Here is a 20,148-nt window from a genome sequence, read left to right on the forward strand (position 1 = left end):
TTAACTTGCATTTTTCTGGCCTTTTTTTTTTTTCCAACCTTCCCAGGGTGCGTTCACGTTCCACGGTAGCATGATTGACATGCCCTCCCTGAAGCAAGCGCAGAACATCGTCACGCTCTCTGCTGCCGTGCCACAGAAATAATGTGGGCCGCCAGGGACCAAGAACTGCTGGTGGAGGGGGGCCGCGGGCCAGGCAGGCACTGGACTTTGCCTGACACCAAGTTTGCTTTCAATTTAGGGATGTTGGACTTTTTGGGAGCGAAAATTCTACATTTGGACAAGCTCTTCCCTGGGGGCTTCTGGTGGAGGGGCGCCATCATTCCATCATCACGAGCCCACACCTGCATTCTCCTCGAGGTCACCATCAAAGCATCTTGATGGTCTGAGCCACTGGGCGAAAAGGGTAAACAAACACTATTTTGATTTGCGGGAGAGCCATTCACACCCGCTCCCGCCCTCTTCAGGGGCCGGCTCATAAACGCAGAACAACGTGAACTCACCATTTAGCGTCTTTGTGTGGCTCCCTTGAGCAAAAGTCATGCGGCTCCTTGCGCGGGCAGCCCGCGGGTCTAACTGTGGGCAAATATAATAAAAGCTGCCTGATCTCTCATTTAAGGTGAAGCCACTTTATTCCAAGCGGGCCGCCTCTTGCAGTACTCGGAACCCCAGCGGTGGTGCGTGTCCTACTATCATGCTACAATATGTCGGCGTGGAATTGCACGCAGGCAAACCATAGTGTTTGAAAAGCGCTGTTGCCCCAGCACAGCCCATCCTAGCTTTTGTCTTCTCCTGAGGATAATTGAGGGGGGGTGTCGCAAGTGCTTCATAGTGCCATTGGTGACCATGGCAATGAAAAGCTCCCTTTACACCCCACCTCATCCACTCATCTTCCCCTCGCTTTCTTGCCACTGTATGATGTATTGTGTTTGCAGACAGGCCCGGGTCTGCGCCAGGACCCGACCGGACAAAAAAAAAAAAAAAACTGTGCCCGAGCCAAAGGCCCCAATAGTAAGCTGTCTGTCTGGCGTTTGGCCACATTATTCCTCCCTCTCCTGCTCCACTTTTTGCTGTCTACTATTGACCAGCGTTTGTGTTTGTTTGTTTTCACAACTGACGCAGAGGTCGGCGAACAAGACTGCTCCTTCTATTTACGGCTTTCATTAAGTGAATCCGCACACACAGTGCAAACAAGGAAAATGTGGCGCCACAAATTGTCAATGTGATTTTAGTTGGATTTTATATAAAATAAGGTATTTTAGTTATTGATTTCATCATTTTAAGATACACTAGCACTAAGTGGTTAAAATAATCGTTAGTGGATTTTGCTTGCTAAATGTGTTGTATTTTTGTTGAAAAGTCCACGTCCATGTTTTTCTACAAAATTCTCCAGGGCTCATGTTTACTTTTCGGAATGTTTTAGAGCCTGACATTGCAAAAATTAAGTAGGATTTTATTTTATACAAGGGGTTTTATGTATGTGTTTGTGTATGTGTATTTTATATATATATATAATATATATATATATAATATATGTTGGAATTTCGACTGACAACCCCAGGAAAAGTAAGCATTCATTTTTCAGGGGTTTGAGCATCCCCCAAACCCTTCTTCCCCGTACCCAACCCCCCTTGAGTTCATTATTGTGGAGTTGTTGCTTGGAAGTGACCTGTGGACAAAGCCACGGGAAAATAGTACTAGGCTATACTTTTTCTGTAACGTGCGTCAAAACTCTTGTCTAATGTTAATTTGGCTTGAAAAGTAGCATTTAGCAGGCTGACCTCAATTGTTAATTTGACTCAAATTGGCAAATCGTGTTTTAATCAAAAATTGATTTTAAAAAAGCACAGCATGTCTCCCCTGGAGTAGTTTATTAATTTAGTTTTTACCCTCTATGGCGTTTGTGATGCACATGTTGCTGAAAATTCATGCACCATGAGCACCACATGGGACCCATGCTATTACTGAACTTCACAAAGTTTGCCAGTTGTCAACAGGTGTCCCCTGCTGAGAGGAAGAAGTTGTATGCAGGAATAGTGGAAATAATGACTTCAGTATTTCTTTTTTCCCCTCTTTTAACATGTGTTCATGTCACTCGCGCCCTTTTTATTCAGGTTTTTGCTCTCTCTACAAAAACACGACTCCAATGACATTTCTGCAGATTAGATGGATCCCCGCGTGTGTCTCCGCACTGTGTAATGCTACATGACGTGTCTATTATGCGTGGAACTGATGTGATCTTCCATCCCGCTCGGCTGCTTTATTTAAACACGTGTCTTCAGCGTTTCCCCGAGAGACAGACAGAGAGAGTAAATTACAATTAACACGATTAGAAGCTCGCTCAAATTGCGGCGGGAATCAATTAGTCTGCGAGCAGTGTTTGGTGATGTGTTGCCTGAGATTGCTTTCATAAATGACGAGAGGGCGGCGTGAGTGAGTGCGTGCGTTCATGTATGCAAAACATCGTCGGAGGAGAATTAAAATGTCGCGTTTTACATATTTCCCCATTAATCTTAATGGGGCCCGTGTGGCAGGCAAATGTGTGTGCTTTTATTCTAATTCCTCCTCCCCACCCGGGGAAGCTCCCGAATAATGACTTGATGTTTTAATAGACTTCTAATGACAATATATGAGCAGCTAATTGCAGCAGAAAATCATTATGAGGGGCAAAATAGATGTGACTGATTAATCAGGATTAACTTTGGCATATTGTCTCAATTAGCTATTTTGACAGTCAACATTATTTTTCACAGGGAATTTATCAATTTAAAACGGAACGAGGATTAACGTTTTCTATCATTTTAGACCAAATTCTCAAAAGGATGACTTTCCTGAATGTTTCTGAGCCCGACCTTGCAAAGGATTTTGTGCAAAGAAAATAATTTCAGGAGAACATAAATGTTTTTGGGGATGCTTTAGATAACAAATTGGATTTGAAATAAAACCGCATGGATCGTGTTGTTAGGGGGGAAATCTGTTGCAAAACCTAGTCACAGAAGACCATTTATCTGTCCTTTTATTATATTTATTTTATTTTTATTTTATATTTCAAAATACAAGCGGTAAGATGCTTGCCATACATGACACATTTATCTAATTCATTTAATCCAAATTAATGACATAATCTGTCAGGAAAATCATTTGAAGGCACAAAGATATATTTTCAAAATATTACGGAGTCTGCCATGCCTTACTTTTTTTCTTGTTTACACGGGTGTGCTCTATTTATAGATTAAAGTAAGACCGTTACTAATTTAATTAACTAAATTATGTAAAATTCTGATGGCACAAAGCACGTCATTTTCTAATAGTCAAATTGAAATCGATGTGAAATGCAAATAAGCTTGGCTTTCAAGGCAGGTCTACAGCCCACCTGCCGATGAAGCTGAATGGGGCTCTGCAGAAGGTCTTCTAAAGAGGCTGTGAAGTTGCTTGTATAGCAATACGAAATCAAGGTGGAGTAAAAAGAACAATGATCCATTTTAGCGTTACATTTTATACAAGTCTCACATTTTATACAAATTGTTTCAATTCAGTTGGAGCCCCACCTTTTGCAAAACCCAATTCTGTCCACGTAGACTTATTCTCGGCCCACATCAAAGTCTAAACAGGCACTAGCGTAGTCCACTAGAATCCCGAAAAGGGAGTGTTGACCTATAAATGGGACAAACTGAGTGTCTTTATTTTTTTTTTCTATGGTGTCCATTTGTCATGTGACAATTGTAGGGCAAACTTATTTATTATAATATTAGTTTTCTCTGTTTTATTGAGCATTAAAACCGATTTCGACATTTAAAATAACTTCTTTGCCATTTTAGTAAAAACATATTAGTCATCTTTTGTTTATTACCTTAACGCATACCTTAACGGGGGACTCGATGAAAACGTTCTAAAATTAAAAAAAAGTTCCTCACTCTTGCTATATTACTAGGTACACCGCCACACTTAATAATGATAGCCAATGTAACAATTCTGCTTTTATTTATTCTGTCCATTGATTAAAGGTGGAAATTCATGAGTTGTCTGAAATTGTGGGCATAGCTTTTTCGCTGTCCCAAACAAAGTAGATGTTTTTGTAAAAGGCCAAAAGAGGAAATAAACAACAGATCCCCTTGCATGCATTGAGCATCTTAATGTTTTTGTTTTGATGTACGTTGCAGACCAGATCAACTGAACTGCAGATGGCCCACGAGCCTTACTTTGCACAACTTTGCTTTATTGTAGTTTTTCTAACTGTTTTATTTGTTGTATCAGAGGAGGACCGAGTGGATGGCAACGTATTGGTCACGCTCGAGACTCAAACACAACATAATCCAATTAAAAAGACGATAACCCTGCACTTGGGTATTCTTTTTCTCTTTCTTCACCCGAGTCGCTGACAAGCACTCTTGTGCTCTCACGTGAAAGGAAGGAGTCAAGAGCCCTCTCTCTTAATCCCAGCCACGAACCACCAGTGAAAGAAAAGCCCTCATTGGTCCTCAAGCTTTGTCTGGATCATGCCCCTGACACCCCCTCCTCTTCTTTTTTTTCAGGGGGCTCATCACAGTGCAAGGCAGCCTGTTAATTTGGCTCTTCAACCAAATAGGAGGAGGGGGAAGGTTTATTCAAAGGTGGTGACAGTTGTTAGTTTGTTTGAATGAGGAACACTAAATAATCACTTTGTATTCAGTGTCCTCTTAAGTGGATCAAACGTTGCTTTATAGGACAAGTCACAGTTTCAAACAAAAGTATTAGGTCGATTTTTTTTTATGACGTAATTTTACTTTACAAAACGGTCAAGGTGTGATTCAAGTATACTATAGACTTCTAGCTTTAATTCAAGAATTAAAAAAATATATTACGCAGCCCAAAACTAAATAAAACAATTAAGTATCAGGCGTTTGGTAGTAGGAAGAAGTCAGTACAATATGAGCAATAAAATTAATCACACTAACCAAGTTACAAAGCGGATTTGTGGCCCGTTTTACGGCACTGCTTATACTATCAACAAACCAAAAACACATCTGTTCTCAGAACATTATTTTTTTATGGGAAATAAAATTACGCAAAAGTCAACCAACAAACATTGTCCAAGTGCATCCAGCTAAACATAAGAGCTTCTTCCTATTTTAGGTGTTGCAAAGTGACAGGTAATAGGCATTAATCCTCTCTATATGAGAAAAAGGGCTGGGGTAGGGGTTAAGAACATCTTCAGTAAATGGGTGGGGGCGGTTGGGGTTAATGAAGTGCCACTTGCCCTTTGGGGTCGCAGTCACAGTGTGCAGCATGGCGAGTTTCAATGTCTATTTGTTTTGAATACTTTCGCAGCGGGCATATGATGTGACTTTTGGTTATAGACTACCATAATGTGCAATCTAATGAGATCCAATAGTTCCACCTTCTGAGCTATTGTCACGACTGTAAGAGAAGCCAGTCATACACAGCCTGTTAAAGATGGCGTTTCGACACCTTTTTTCAGTGTTGCTGTTTTGTGAATAAAAATGAACAATGGGGCTAAATATATTTCCAGATGGCAAATGATGCTCCTCTATTGATTGTCATGTTTGGGAGATAAATCATCAAAGTTGTGAGTCATATGTTATGTTTGTGTATAATTTGAGAAAGGAAGCATGTTGACATTGAATAGCAGTGGGCCAAGAATTGACCCTTGTGGTTGGGTGCCAAATTGCCAATAGTATATAGATTACAAGTACAAGTAGAGGTATACAAGTAGTACCTGTCATGTAGGGTGGGATTTGAAACCAGTTTAGAGTTGTCTCAATCAGAGCTGTACCAGAAGCTCCTTATTATTTAGTCGGTATTTCCCTTGTTGTTGTTCTGTGAAACTCCACCATTACAGAATTTGAAAGTGTTTTAGGGCAAAGTTGACATAGCATTTTCACTGCTCTTTCCCACCGTTACAGTTTGTATTCAACTCAGACGCTGAATTTTGGGGGAAGGCCAAGTCAACCTCGTAATTCTCCGAGTTGTGAGGTTGTATCAGATCCATAAGCGGTCATTTTCTAACAGCTTTTAAAATGTTTTTTTTTTTATGTGGGGAAGGGGCAGTCAGCACCAAGTAAACCTGTCAGTTTTCTGTCTTTTGAGGTCGATCAGACCCAAAACGACTTCTGGGCTTGCTTTGAACAGAATGAGATGATGAAGTTGACAAAGCAAAGTTTACGGCTTCAGAGGTGGACAACCTTTACCTGTAATTCAGAGGGCTTCTGCAACCAGGAATGTTAAGTTGAACTTCCGACAGTCACTTCTCCTGCCCTGTTGTCATGAAAGCATTCGTCGCTATCGGACTAGCAATCAGCAGCTGCGAGGTGGCAATTTTTCAGCATCTCTGCGGGAAAAAGGACTCGGGACATTGTAGATTTTGGTGCTAATCCAAACTGGGGGAGTAGTTGGGCCTTGAGTGCCATTCTGCTCGTCACTAAGATGGATCTGACATGATGTCTTGTGCGAGGGCTGCTGTCATTTACTCGCAAATATGTCTGCAGAAGGCCAAAAGGTGCCTGTCCCCTGCTCGCGTCCTCTTAATGACATAATTAGTCTTATGATCGAGACCGTCCGGAACAAAGTGTCCTGTGGGATACATTAGAGATGTCATCGAAGAGCTCTCCATAGACTTGAAGGTTTGTTTAGTTTTCTTTTTGTTTTTGTTTTTATCAAAGAAGACCAATCAAAACAAGCGATTGGAGTACAGAAGCTATTTTGCGGACACCATAGGTCATCTTAGCATTCAATCATTTCTGTCCTAAGCCTCTTCCGGGGCCTCACTGGGTCTCTTTGAAGCCATGGGTCAAATGGAGACCCCCATATCTCAATCTCATTGCCTATCCAGCCATTTGTGCTTCCTTTCTGGCTTATCCCAGGCAGGCTGCAAACATCAAGACAGCACATTTTCTTCTGACCAACTCAGGCCCATATCAGTCATTGCCAAAGCCAAGCCATTTGGATGTGTGCCGCCTGTGATGTTTCTGGATCCACCAAAGTCCGAGGGAGGTCCCTGTCACTGTTGGAGGGGTCATGTGATGATTTTTTTCGTTTTTTTTTTTTTTTTTTTAAACTGGTGCACTAGTTTATCACCATGGATTAGAGCTCCAACAGTGAGGCTGAAGTTGGTCTGTGGTGGACTTCCATTGAGATGATAATAGGCAGAGCAGTTTTATGTGAAGTTCTTTTTATTTTTTCTATGATCATGGACATTACCTTCCTCCATTCGTCCTATCATGTCCGAATACTGACCTTATCCCGCAGGCAGACGGGATGCATCCAAGGCCTCCCTCTGTCGATAGCTCTGCTTCTGGGATACCAATCTGCGCCTGCAGTATAATGGATAGAGTAATGGATAGAGTAAAAAACTTTCACAATATAGTGTTATTCTGTCATTGCGGGAAACTTCATTATTGATAAAGGAGCTGTGCTATTTGCAAGCTGTCCAGTTAATTATATAGACATATATGATTATTATTACCTTTGGCACAATGGTGATCAAATGTTTTTAAAAAAAAAAAAGATTTACTTTGATGCGGGGGTGGCCCTCACTTTGTGACATCACAAAACAAAGACCAGGTCGTTTTCTCTGATCGGGTGGGGCTGCTGCTTAGAGAAGAGGAATGAGCAGTTCTCCAAGTAAACACCACATTGGTGCAAGAGGGGGGGGGGGGGGGGGGGTACAGGATTAGCAATTTAACATGGCAAAAAGCACAAAATTTTGATGTAATATTTGGCTCATTTATTCAATGAATAAATCCCTACAATGAGGTTGAGTCATTCAGGATAGATATCTATGGAATGGACTTTAAAAGTGCACCACTGCATCAATTTCCTGCTAGATGGAGTCTTGACATTTACATTGAATCTTCTTGGATGTTTTTAAGACTCCCTCTTGTATGAATTTCGAAATCAATACAGTATGGAGTGAAGTGCAATGCATTAGGCTTCATGGAAAGAGGCTTATTTTGAAAGGACCACCACAGGATATTGTTCACACTCCAGCGATTAAGCTGCTCCTTATACTGTCCACTCTCATCCCTGGGCACAAATCAAGAGTGTCCATCCCATAAGAAGTCCATCTGCTTCGCTTTCCTTCTGTCCTTCCCCCCTCCATCTCCCTCCACCTGGCCATGTTCTGTTTCTTTCCAAGTATGCTGAAGCCTACATCCTGCATTTAGAGGCTTTTAGGGGAAGCTGGTCATTCAGCGAGAGGCCACTGGGCTTAGCTTGCTCACGCCTATCTGCACTTTCCTATCGACTTTGTGGCCGGCGGCGGACTGCAGAAGGAGCGGCTAGCAGGAAGTGGCTCGTCCGTGGACGACCTTGCTCTCCGCTCACCTACTGGCTTGGAGTGGCTCCCAGACCTCGGGATGGGGCCTGTTGGACCAGCACCAAGTCCTCTACCCCCGCAGATGTTATGTTAGCCAGCCACCAGATATGATATATTGTCTGTTGTGCAGATAATGGTCCGCAACTGCCAAAGCAAGCTTTAGGATATAATTTGTATTAATTTATTGCACAGTTTAAGATTTATGGATAGATGCTTGTTGCCAACAAACAGCTAATCCAGACGTAAAATTAACGAAACTTTTTTTATAATGATTATGACAATGAATTCATCCTCTTATTGTCACAATGCATCTTAACTCCCTCTGGAAAAGATGCAAAACTAGACTTTATCATGTTGTGTTATGATTATAGTTGTTAAAAATGTTATATTTTTGTGATCCACTGATATCGTTCTTGTCAGATTACCATAGAAGTAAATAGTTTAGATTTTTTATTGGATGTTCGATGCCAGTTTTTGTCGGACCAATACCAGAACGATCACTCAACTCTTGAGTAGTTAGATACTGATACCACGAATACTTTGAATACTCCAAATTTCCAAAAGAACAATGACAGATTTTTTTAAAGAAAACCATACATCCCAAAAAAGCATATTTCTATGGAATTTGTATAAAATTAATGGCAATTCTTGTTTGTATTTCTCAATTTCAATAGTTAAACACATTAGATTTGGATCGTAAAACAACCACAAAAGGGCAGCCCAATAACGGTATCGACTGCTGTCATGATACTGATACCTTGAAATTAGTCCGGGTACCAGACCGAGAGCTAGAATCTGTACTTGTCCATCGGTGCTGACTCCCATTTAACGTGAGTTTGAATGTGATTGGTTAATTCTGAACACAGCCACATACCTGCTTTCAGGAATGGGGTTTTTATTTTCAGAAGGACATTATCGCAATATTTTTATGTATTTTACTATCATTATTTTTTTAATGTAGCCGTAAAAGGAATAGATGACATTAATGGTGATCAATTGAGGTCATTTATCTTGGTCTCACTTTTTCATATCTTTTCAGGAGTGGAGCTTTGAATGTCTTACTATTGTGAACACTGTTGCTTCATTGTCAACCTAACATGTCTCAAGTGAAAACTTATTTTCTTCCTTCCTCGATATGAAAACCTCTCACCCACAAAAAAAAAAAAAAATCCTGATGTGTTCACTGAGTAATTGATTTAATGAAGTTCCCTAGAAGGGTCCAGGTCAGTCCAGTGACCCCCCTCCCTCCCCTCCACCCCCCGAGAGTTCACATTGTCACGTGCTTTGCCTCCCTTGCTTCTCTTGGCCTCTGAGGTAAATGCACAGCTGCTTTGAGCTGGCCCAAATGTGGATGACAAGACCAACATACACACCCAATTGGACCCCTAAAAGCAACACCAATCACTAAATAAATGCAATTCATTTAGTATGTGTAGAGAAAATGCCCAGGAGTGCAATATCGTGTCAACAACACGCTTAAGAGATGTAATCTTAAAAAAAGTGAGGCTAATATGACTTCCTCATATAAATTTGAAGTAGATGTTTTGTTCCTAACATTTCATCTCCACCTCAGATAGGTACCTCTACGATAGACATAAGATTTTTTTCTTTTTCCGAGATAACATTCTGAGGAGATCTGATTTCATGACTCTCAGGTGAAATAAAGTGCTTCCACTTCTCACCTCACCCTCACAAAAAGGAGCCCACCCCTCCCAAAATAGTCCACATCAGAAATATGTAGTCTTTCAAATTCAATTTTTAAAAACAATGTACAAAAATTACCAACAACATAAATGTTTTCAGCATGTACCATCTTGAACCCCCCCGCCCCAACCAAAAAAAGATCTTTATCAAGAGTGCATGCACATGAGAAATTGGACCTCGAATAAATAATCCATCCAAAGTGAGACCCCCTTTTCCCCTCCCCCCAAAATAGATGGGCCCCCATTTGACTGCTTAAAAAAAAAAATTGTGGATTCAACATGTGACAAACACAAGTGTGTGCAGAGAAGTGTGTGTGTTATACACACTAAAATGTGATGTGGCCGTCTAACACAACTATTTAAAAAAGGTTTTGATTGTGCATGTTTCCTTTACCGCCCCCCCCCCCCAAAAAAAAGTGGCCACCCCTAACAATGTACCCCTAATGCACACGAGGAGATGTGTTTAAATCGAATTTTTACAGGTAATGTGTCGTGTCTTTCAAGTGTGTAAAAAAAAAAAAAAAAAAAAAAGTCCGTGCGTGCCCTCTTTTTCCAAACCCCGTAAAAACAAGGCCACCCATTGTAAGATGCGTCTCCTTACGCCCGCCCCTGGCAGAAGGGTTGCACCTTTTGGAAGAAAAAAAATTTAAGAGTGCTGAACCAAACGTAGGAAAATTAAGTTTGTTACTGCATGTCAGCCCCCCGGGTAAAAAAAAAAAACTGAGAAGGGAGCCCTGTAAGGTGCGCCTGCAAAATGCGCAGGTGCGCTCCCCCCTAATCCACACACAGTTTTTTTTTTTTAAAGTGGGATCAAATTGACACCTTCAGATAAAAAAATTGTTTGGTGTATGCACCTACGTATCCAGCCCCTTTTCTCTCTCTCTCTTTTTTTTTTTTTTTGGTAAGGGCGTCGTTTTTTCTTCTTCTTGCTTTGTCCTACCGTTCAAATAGTGGCGTCTGCATGTCTGACTCGGCCGGTTACTGATTTGCAGGCGGCGTGTTAAGGTGGCCCGTGTAAGTACATTTCCACGGGCGTCCCACTAAAGGAGAACAAATCGCTGACAAAGGAGCGCCTTCTCCCATTCAGCTGCGTCGTTAGGACAACCCCAAAAGTATTCCCGGGATAATAAGTTCCACTTCAAAGCCTTTCCCACTCGCGGATGACCGCCGCCTCGCTTCTTCTCCTTCTTCTTCCTTTTTTTCTTCTTCTTCATTTTGTTTTGAGCTCTCCTCCTCTTCATGCCATATAAGAGCAACTATTTATATTATGAATTTCTTGATTGAGAAAGATGAGTAAAAGGCTTTTAAGAAGGCACCTTGCAGCCACCTTATTAAAAGAGGGGGGGGGGGGGGACAATTATTTTGGTGGGAGTCAATATCAAATGTAGAGTGCAGGAAAAACTATGAAAGAACAAGTGTACTGTGAAATGGCTTGTGTAATTTGCAGTTCATACATGTATATTTTGCATATATTTATTTATTCTGCTAAATTGTAATATTATTCTATGGTAAATAGTAATTTTGACTTAATGCAGGCAAGTATGTTTTTTTTTTCCATTTTGTTTTTCTTTTCATTTTGTTTTTCTTTTTTGTGCACACAACATGGGACTGCGATTGTCTTGGGACAATCGTAACACCACTGCAACATGCAAATAGTGTATGAAGTCCTTTTTTTTCCCCCTATCAAATTTATTTTTCACTGCAGCTTTAATTACAGATGATGGTTATGGTTTGATTGGTTTGCTAATTGGCTATCCCTATCAAATATGCTTCTATTTTAACCAAGGATCATGGCGATCCATTTATTAAAGGCAAACAACTGTATGTTATAGATGCAGAATGACTTTTTAATATATCTAGTGTTCTTGGACTAGCCTGGTGTTAAGATTCTAATGCTGTATTATTATGAATATCAAAAATGCAGCAGAGGTCAGTATACATCACAATGCGTATTATTTTTTTGGACTAACATTTCAGTATGTATTATTTGATGTAGTTATAATGATCAGATTGTAGAAAAACAGCAGAGGATCAGCATAAAGATATAATGGCAGTATATATTATTTTCTTAACACTTATGTTTTTTTACACCATGTAAAACTATTATTTTTTCACCAATGTGCATTAGAAGACCCAATATAATACAATTAATGTTTTCCCACTATAAACATACATATTTTCCTATAGGCCTTTGTTTATAGGCCTACATGTGTTGACATACATCCTTGAAACTGCTGAATTAAAAATCGGACCGACCCAGGACGTTGGGTCAATTCGACCGTCAATTGTTTTGCTAAAAAAAAGCCAACCCAATTTGTTGTATTGTTTTGTACAAATAAATGTGCAAAATGGTCCAATTTTTAAACCACATTGAGTTGTTTTCAACCCAGCATTTTTATGGATGTAGGAAAAAAAACATTGGGAATGTCAATCATCATTCACTTGATTTTTGCTGTTATTTGTATATGTTGACTATTAATTGTCATAGGTATTCCAGGTGTTTCGTCTAAATAACGTGCAAGGGAGGATGCTACTTCTGCTTAGCTCAAACATCGTTTAAATTACGTAAAATGTTAGCGTTCAAACACATATCCTTCCTTTGAGTGGCTTTTAAGCTGCGTGTGGGCCCCACACATGCACAGGCCGCTCCATAGAGGGCCACATTGGGCCTTTTCAATTTTCAATCCAAGGAATATAGAATAAGCGCTTTGATTGATGTTGTACATTTTGGATGTTTCTCCACCAGGTTCTGCTGCACAATCACGCAACTGCTTTGTCCTCAAGTGGATAAGAATTAAAGGTGAGAATCACTTTGAATGAATATGGTCGTAGTAATGTGACAGATGCGAGTATTGCCTTCCGTACTGATATTTATTAATGCTTTTTGTATTATTATTTTTTTATATCGTAAATTGAATTTTAAACATCAAGGTTCAAGACAGTCATTACCCCCCATTTTCAAATCTTTTAAATACATGTACAAATGGCACCATGCACCTCAACAAAAGAGACACATCACTAATATTTTAAAAAAGTAATAATAAATTTTTTTTTAAAAAGACATGCGAGGGATTTTTTTTTTCTCAAAAAACTGAACATTTCACATTACACAGCCTATTCAAGTCAGTCTTTTTACAGGACGAAAAATTCTCTTAATAAAAAAAAAATCAGCAAATTAAACTTGAAAAAATATATAACAAAAGTTACAAAAATATCAGCAGGGTACTACCACAAAAACTGGTATTATTATCATCATTATTTCTTTGGTGCTTCTGTAATTTCAGTACAACATTGAAACCAGCAAATAAATTACAATGTACAAAAAAAAGACAAATATATTCTTCTAGAGTAGCAATAAAAACTACAACATTCACAAACATGAGTACACTCACATATGTACAATTCCAACCAAGTCTGTCAGTGTATTTTTTAGGGTCCCCGGGGACTTTTGTTGTTGCATAAAATATAGACTTAAATACCTCTTAAATAATACAAAAAAACAAACATCCAAAACACAGCAAGAACCCTTGAGACGTATTTTGTTGTTATCAAAATAATAATAAAATATATATATTTTTTTTGTTTTGTAGGCAGATGATAGCTCATGAAATTTAAAAAAAAGCAAATTATGTTTCCACCCTAAATCTGGGGTGAGAAATCAGCGGCTAATGGGCTGTTTTTGATACGTGAGATCATTTCCATGATATTTATTCAATGTCAGAACAATAATGAATAATGAACATTCGTTTGATCATATTTTTCCATAAATTTTGAATGGCCCTTGAGGAGTTCAATTATAAAAGGGCAATGATGAATGAAATTGTTGACCCAACCCTGCACTAAATGGACGGCAGGACACTTGTTGATGGAATCGGAATTATTAGCTCTAATTTGCATATTAAAACCCAAAAGTGTTACTTTGAAGGAAGCTGGTTTTGGAACTGCATCCGCTTTGATTGAGTGTTTTTTTTTCCATTTTGTGTCCCATCCCCAGGGATGGTAATTATAGCATCGTCCTGGGGTCTGAGTCTCTAAACGAGTCCTCATCTTCAGACTCTGAGGTGGGCACATCACTGGAGGGGGAGTGCAGGCTGTGTTGCTGCTGGTGTTGCTGGTGTTGGTGGTGCACCCCCCCTCCGCTGCCTTGACACACGTACCACTCGTTCAGGTTGGTCACCTGCGGGGAGAGGCTTGCGGAGCGGTTCCGCTGCGGGGAGAGGGGCTCCCCGAGCGGATTGCTGGTGGCGGAGGAGGGGATGTATGTGGTCGTGTTGTTGGGAGGTGGCGGGGAGCTCTTGCAATGCACCTTCATGTGTTTGCGCAGGGAGCTTGGGTGCGTGTAGGACTTGTCGCACCCGCGGACCTTGCAGTAGTAGGGCTTATCGGACGTGTGCACGTGCGAGTGCTTCTTCCGGTCGCTGCTGTTGGCGAACTTCCGGTCGCAGCCTTCAAACTCGCACTTGAAGGGCTTCTCACCTTAACGACAACAGAAACAGTCAGAGAACTTTTGAAGGCAACATCTTGAACGCACGAATGCACCCACCCCTTAACCCCCTCCTCACATGTGCAATGTATGTTTTAGAGCGTGAACACGTGTAACATGCCTTAAGGCCTCGTGCATGGTTACATGTGTGAGGAGGAGGAGTTGAGTTGTTTTATGAAGCTTGGAGTGCTGCATGCATACTTAGAAACACATGCGCTGCATACTACATCTTGCACATGCGCATTGCCACTAAAAAAAAAAAAATGTTTCGATTTTTAACATTGATAATTAACCCCAAAAACTTTTTATGGGGTCTAAAGCGGTTCAGGCAGATTTTTTTTTTTTTTTTTTTAACTTAAAAGCACACTTTCAGGTTCTGTTTATTATTCAACAGACCTTCAAAGTCGCCTGCGGTGGCAAAACTATATCGACGAGCAGTGCGAAAAATTGCATTAAAACAAATGATGCGCAAATGGTTTAGTTTAATGTTTAGGGCTAATGATTCATTTCTCGTCCTGTTTGTCTTAAGTTTGAATCAATTTCCTAGTTCCGATTCGAATAGAGCGTACTTTTCGCTTCTGGTGCGCGTAATTACGCGCGTCCACACCACTAATTTCACATACCGATCATGTTTTTCCCGATTTAAGAGTGGATTCACTGACCTGTGTGTGTCCTCTTATGGATCTTCAAGTTCTCCGAGCGGGCAAACACTTTCCCGCAGCCCGGGAATGGGCACGGGAAGGGCTTCTCTCCGGTGTGCACTCGGATGTGGTTGATGAGTTTGTACTTGGCCTTGAACGCCTTCCCCTCCCGCGGGCACTCCTCCCAGAAGCAGACGTGCGAGCTCTGCTCCGGCCCGCCGACGTGCTCCACCGTGACGTGGTTGACCAGCTCGTGCATGGTGCTGTAGGTCTTGGAGCAGGGCTTCTTAGCACTCTGCAGCTCCGGCTCGACCCACTTGCAGATGAGCTCCTGCTTGATGGGCTGTCGCATGTAGCGCAGGAAGGCCCCCGCGGGCCCGTGGGCTGCGTTCACGTTGTTGTAGCCGTGCAGGGCGGAGGCTCCGTAGTGATCCTGCCGGGCCCCGAAGTGATCCGACCTACCGTAGAGGTCCCCCGGTAGACCCAGGCGCATCTGCCCATTGAGTGCGTGGTGGTGTGGGTGCGAGCCCGGGGACGCTTGCTCGTGGAGCCCCGAGAAGAGCGAGTGGGCCCCGCTGTCCGCGTGGCCGTACGCACCTGTTGGGGAGATGAACACGCCGTGGTGGTGATGGGGGGAGGCGGAGGACTGGTCGCCGAGAGCGTGCATGGCGGAGGCTGAGAGTTCTCTCCTGAGGATCAAGTCCCTGCTGCTTGAGTATCCCGGGTGGTGGTGGTGGTGTTGGTGGTGATGGGCCACAGGGAAGCCCACGGTAGTCTGAGCCGGAGCGAAGGAGGCTGCGGTCGCCGCCGCAGCAGCAGCAGCAGCCGCCGCCGCGGTCTGGGCTTCGTGGTGGCTCTGGATGTGCTGCGAGGGGCTGAGCTTGAGAGCACTGGTTTGTGCCATGTGCTCCGGTCCGAATGGAGTGAGTGCCACGCCGGGGTCGTTGGCCAGCTCCCCAGGGTGGAGGTGGGCATGGTGGGAGAGAGGGTGATGCCCCCCTAGCCCCGGGAAGCCTGTCATGTTCTGGTGAGGAAGGACTTGAGTGGCTGCCAAATCCGCTAATCTTAACGCGGGGTTCCTCTTGCTCAAAGGGGCTTCCATGACTACTCCATGCGCGCGCCCTCATGCACCATGCATGGAAATATGGATATAAGGGGCTCTAGAAGTTCTTTTGTCCGGCGTCTAACTCTGCTTTTTTTCACCCCCCCTTTACTCTGTCCTCGAGCGATGGGCAGAACACACAACAGTTGGAGCACGCAGTGGGGGGACCCGCTTTAGAAATGCCACCGCGGGTATTGGACGGATTTGGGTGAGTGGCAGCCCGGCGGACGAGGCGATTGGCTGAAGTTCAGCCGAGGGGCCCAGCGGGGGTCTGCCCCCCACCCCACTCCTCCTCCTCCACACGCCGTGCACGCCGCACTACTAAAAGTTGGGTCTCGCAAAGTTGCAGGTTGCACTCGGGTTTGGTTGCGATCACGTCCGAAAGCCTCTTGAAAGCTTCTCCTCTCGGCTACGAGGTCGATTTCATACGCTGGATAATAAACCGCTGGTGCAGGACGCACAGCGTAACCATGTATTTTTTTTTTTTGGTAATTTACAGTGTCTACAGATTTATCAATCCGGTTTACACACTTTAGACATAGTTTATATGAACGTTACACTAATTAACTGCCTAATTAAATGTTGAACATGTTCTTCCATTGTACGCGAATGTAGGCTTGTCCCATCAGGGGTCGCCACAGCAAGTCTCTCGCGTGAATTTTCTGGCACAGTTTTTACGTCCGGCGTCCTTCCTGACACAACCCACTTACTTTGTTGAATGCATGTTTTTACCCGCACTTGAAGCTGCAGTGCAGGTAATGGGCGTTGGCCGGGAATCGAACCCGCACCGCTTACGAAAGGAAGCAACCTCCTGTTTACGCGAAGCACAGAACTGTAAATTGTAGGCTACACATTTTTTTTTTTAATTCCACGTTATCCTTATGGGTCTATTTTATTTTTCCATTAATCCTTTTATTTTTTAATAGCATAATGCATAGCAATTTTAGTCTCTTTATTGGTGCACTGTCCAAGACATACTAAGCATCAATATCATTTCAACTCCAATTCCGTGCGTGCGCGCGCGCGCGCTCGTGCGTGTGTTTCCCCCTGTCAACTGCTATTTACCATCAACTTGGAGGGTAACCAGCACACGCATATAGTCCTTGCGTTGCACCAGCCAACTGAGCTGAAGTTCACAGACGGATCACACACGCACGCACTTTGATTTGTTCCCCGTTTGACAGCCGGCAGAGGATCTGTCACTCAAATGTCTTCATTGGCATCTATGACATGTTTGTTGCGCTGAATTAAACAGGAGCTATTGTCCAAAGTAACCACTATGTGTATTTTATGAAAAGATGTGCGTGTCGAGGAGTACACAATTCACTTGGAAGAAGTAACTAATAATAAGTATTAATAAGTATTATTATTATTATGAAATACTTTGCTGTGAAGTCAACATTCCTTTAAAAGAGCCCCACACGCACACATACAAAAACACAAATTTCTAATCACAATTTTTTTTTTTCCCATATGCATGGAATTATTGTTCGTTTACGAACAGTAAGTGTGAGTGTGTCTGCAAAACATTTTTATCGTATTTGTCATTTATAGTGCAATCTTTTTGTGGGGCTGCAACCTTTGGTCATAATGGTACCGATATGCACAATCAATATTTGCATGCAATTAATGTCAGTAAAATTTGGAGTCGCCTAGATTTGCTATAAATTCATTTTTAATGCTCAAATTTGGTACAGGTTTGTCAATGAGAAATTTTAGAAGCGTTGAGTCGGGGTTGCAAGGCATACTAAAGATCGGGAAGCAACTGGAAGGCAAAGCATTATCATCCCCCCTCATCCCCCATGAAATATTAATCATGAAAATACATTAACAATTTAAATTAAATTGCCTGTATTAAAATCTGATTCCTCATTTATTCACAAGACTAATTTATTCATATCGCGTGAGCAACAAACACGATGGCTCATAAGGGGTACTATCGGAGTGTGGTGGGGATATCTTGCACACACACACACACCCTCTGCCCCCCCCCCCCCAAAAGAAAACAAAAGTCTCTTTGTGACAAACAGGCTCATTTTACAGCAACGAGTCAAGAGGGCAGCATATGTGGTCTTAAGGGGGTCAGAGTTCAAACATCCATGAAACCACAAGGTCACGTCAAGCCCACCAGTCACCTTCCCGGCGTGGCAACATATTGATATTGTCACATAGTATTAGAAGACCCTTGGGGCTGAAAGTGGGTGGAGGGGGTTGCCTCCTTCATAATGTGTCATTTATCATTTTCAAACCTGTTGGAATGCGACATTCCAAACTAACCCTTGCAATTCTCACCCGCTTTTTTTTTTGTATTACCCCCCCACACACACACACACTTTATCCCATCCATGCAGGTCAAGCCAGGCAAGGGAAAGAAAGAAGTTCTTCTATAAGGGATCGGCGGACCTGACTTTGAACTTGGATCAGCTCCTCCGTTTCCCGCCGTGCTGCCTGAAATGGATTCAAGAAGGAGGAGAAGACGAAGAATGCCCCAAATGCTGAGGCGGCACACTGGAGGCCGTGCGATGGGGAGAAACGGCATAACAAATGCCTAAAGTTTATTTCCGACGAGGGTACGGAGCAGCCGGAGGCACGAAAACGTAAGTGAACTTCCTTACTGAGCTTTCCAAGTGACAAGACAAAATGTCTGTTTGTACGCTAGAGGTGGAATGATGCCAAATAGTGATCCCCAAGCCCCGTTTTGAATATTTTTGCTTTGTGGATTTTACTGGCAACTGACATAGTATGCTTACATGCTCGAATCGCTTTTATTAACTTTACATGCCATTTCTCCTTTATAAAATACTTTGATATCCACTCTAATTGTATAAAAGCATATGTTACACTCTGAGACTATGTGAGTTAAATTTTCTGAGGGCTTTAAGAGGTTTTATTTGCTTTTGGAATTGAATTGAAGGCCGAATCTAATTCTCATGCAGCTTGTAAAAAAGACCCATGAGCCATACTTTGCCCACCCCTCTGTGATTTTTTTTTGGGATTCCCAAATATGGTGCTTGACCTCACTGGTGGTTTGTTTTTAAGGGTTGTTCAAAGCATCCAGCATGACATGTCACCTCCATTATAGTGTGTGTGTGTGTGTGTGTTGTGTGGGGGGTGTCAATGTGAGAAATAGTGGAACATGTGGGGGCAAAAAAAAAAAAAAAAAGAGCAAACAAACAAGCAGTAAGAGGCTGTGTTGTGTGGTTCGGTGGTTCGGTGGTTCGGTGGTTGCGGTCACTCACAACCACTGGAGTCCTTAAACGGTATTTTGATATAATTTATTTTCTTAAGGAAACTGGATGCCAATTGATTTTGCACATAAATTATCGGCATGCATATAAACCCAACATAGCTAATTAGGCACTAGTTGCTTATATGATGGGAAGGGGAGGTATTAAATCCTTTATTTAAAAAAAAAGTTTAGAATCAGAAGTTCAGAAGTCATCCGTTGTTTTTTTCTGATTCTTTTCAAATATATTTGTTGCATGCCTTTAAACTTGACTGCATCATTACAACATAATACGAAGAAATACAATCCTTTATTGTGACCTTTTAATTTCTTTACAGCACAGTCCCATTGCATCTTTATTCCTGATATTGTCGTGACATATATTGACAGATTGGTAAATTAATTAATAAGCAACATCAGGTTAAGGTTTTATTTACGATATAGTCAAAATGCATCAGAACCCATTGTTGAGAGATGGATAAAAGATCTAATCCTTTATTTTCATTGTTAACATTATTTCCATACAATGGCCCGGTGTCACACTTGATATTTAATCCTTATATTGTAATAGAGTAAATGCAGTCATACAAAAAATAAACACTCAACATATTTTTAGTATGACTGTAGATGCAATGCATGCAGTAATTATTTTACAGTGTTGCCTAGCAGTCAAAATGCATCT

At 41.9% G+C, this 20,148-nt stretch overlaps 2 protein-coding genes across 2 annotated transcripts in view; one reads left to right on the forward strand and one right to left on the reverse strand.

Moving 5' to 3' along the window:
- Positions 1-4,112, forward strand: part of clybl (citrate lyase beta like) — a 45,886-nt gene extending 41,774 nt beyond the window's left edge. Inside the window, exon 8 of the mRNA XM_061287654.1 lies at positions 47-4,112. Within this exon, the coding sequence (XP_061143638.1) occupies positions 47-142 (96 nt within the window). The 3' untranslated portion in view covers positions 143-4,112. The remainder of the gene's footprint in view (positions 1-46) is intronic.
- Positions 4,113-13,876: 9,764 nt separating this feature from the next.
- Positions 13,877-16,240, reverse strand: zic5 (zic family member 5 (odd-paired homolog, Drosophila)). The gene is made up of 2 exons (XM_061287258.1): positions 15,160-16,240; positions 13,877-14,490 (listed from the first exon to the last, which is right to left on the reverse strand). Exons 1-2 carry the CDS (start codon positions 16,238-16,240, stop codon positions 14,018-14,020), a joined length of 1,554 nt encoding a protein of 517 aa, XP_061143242.1. The 3' UTR covers positions 13,877-14,017.
- Positions 16,241-20,148: the final 3,908 nt, after the last annotated feature.

This window comes from Syngnathus typhle, linkage group LG9 (genome assembly GCF_033458585.1).
Source record: "Syngnathus typhle isolate RoL2023-S1 ecotype Sweden linkage group LG9, RoL_Styp_1.0, whole genome shotgun sequence".
NCBI classification, from domain to species: Eukaryota; Metazoa; Chordata; class Actinopteri; order Syngnathiformes; family Syngnathidae; genus Syngnathus; species Syngnathus typhle.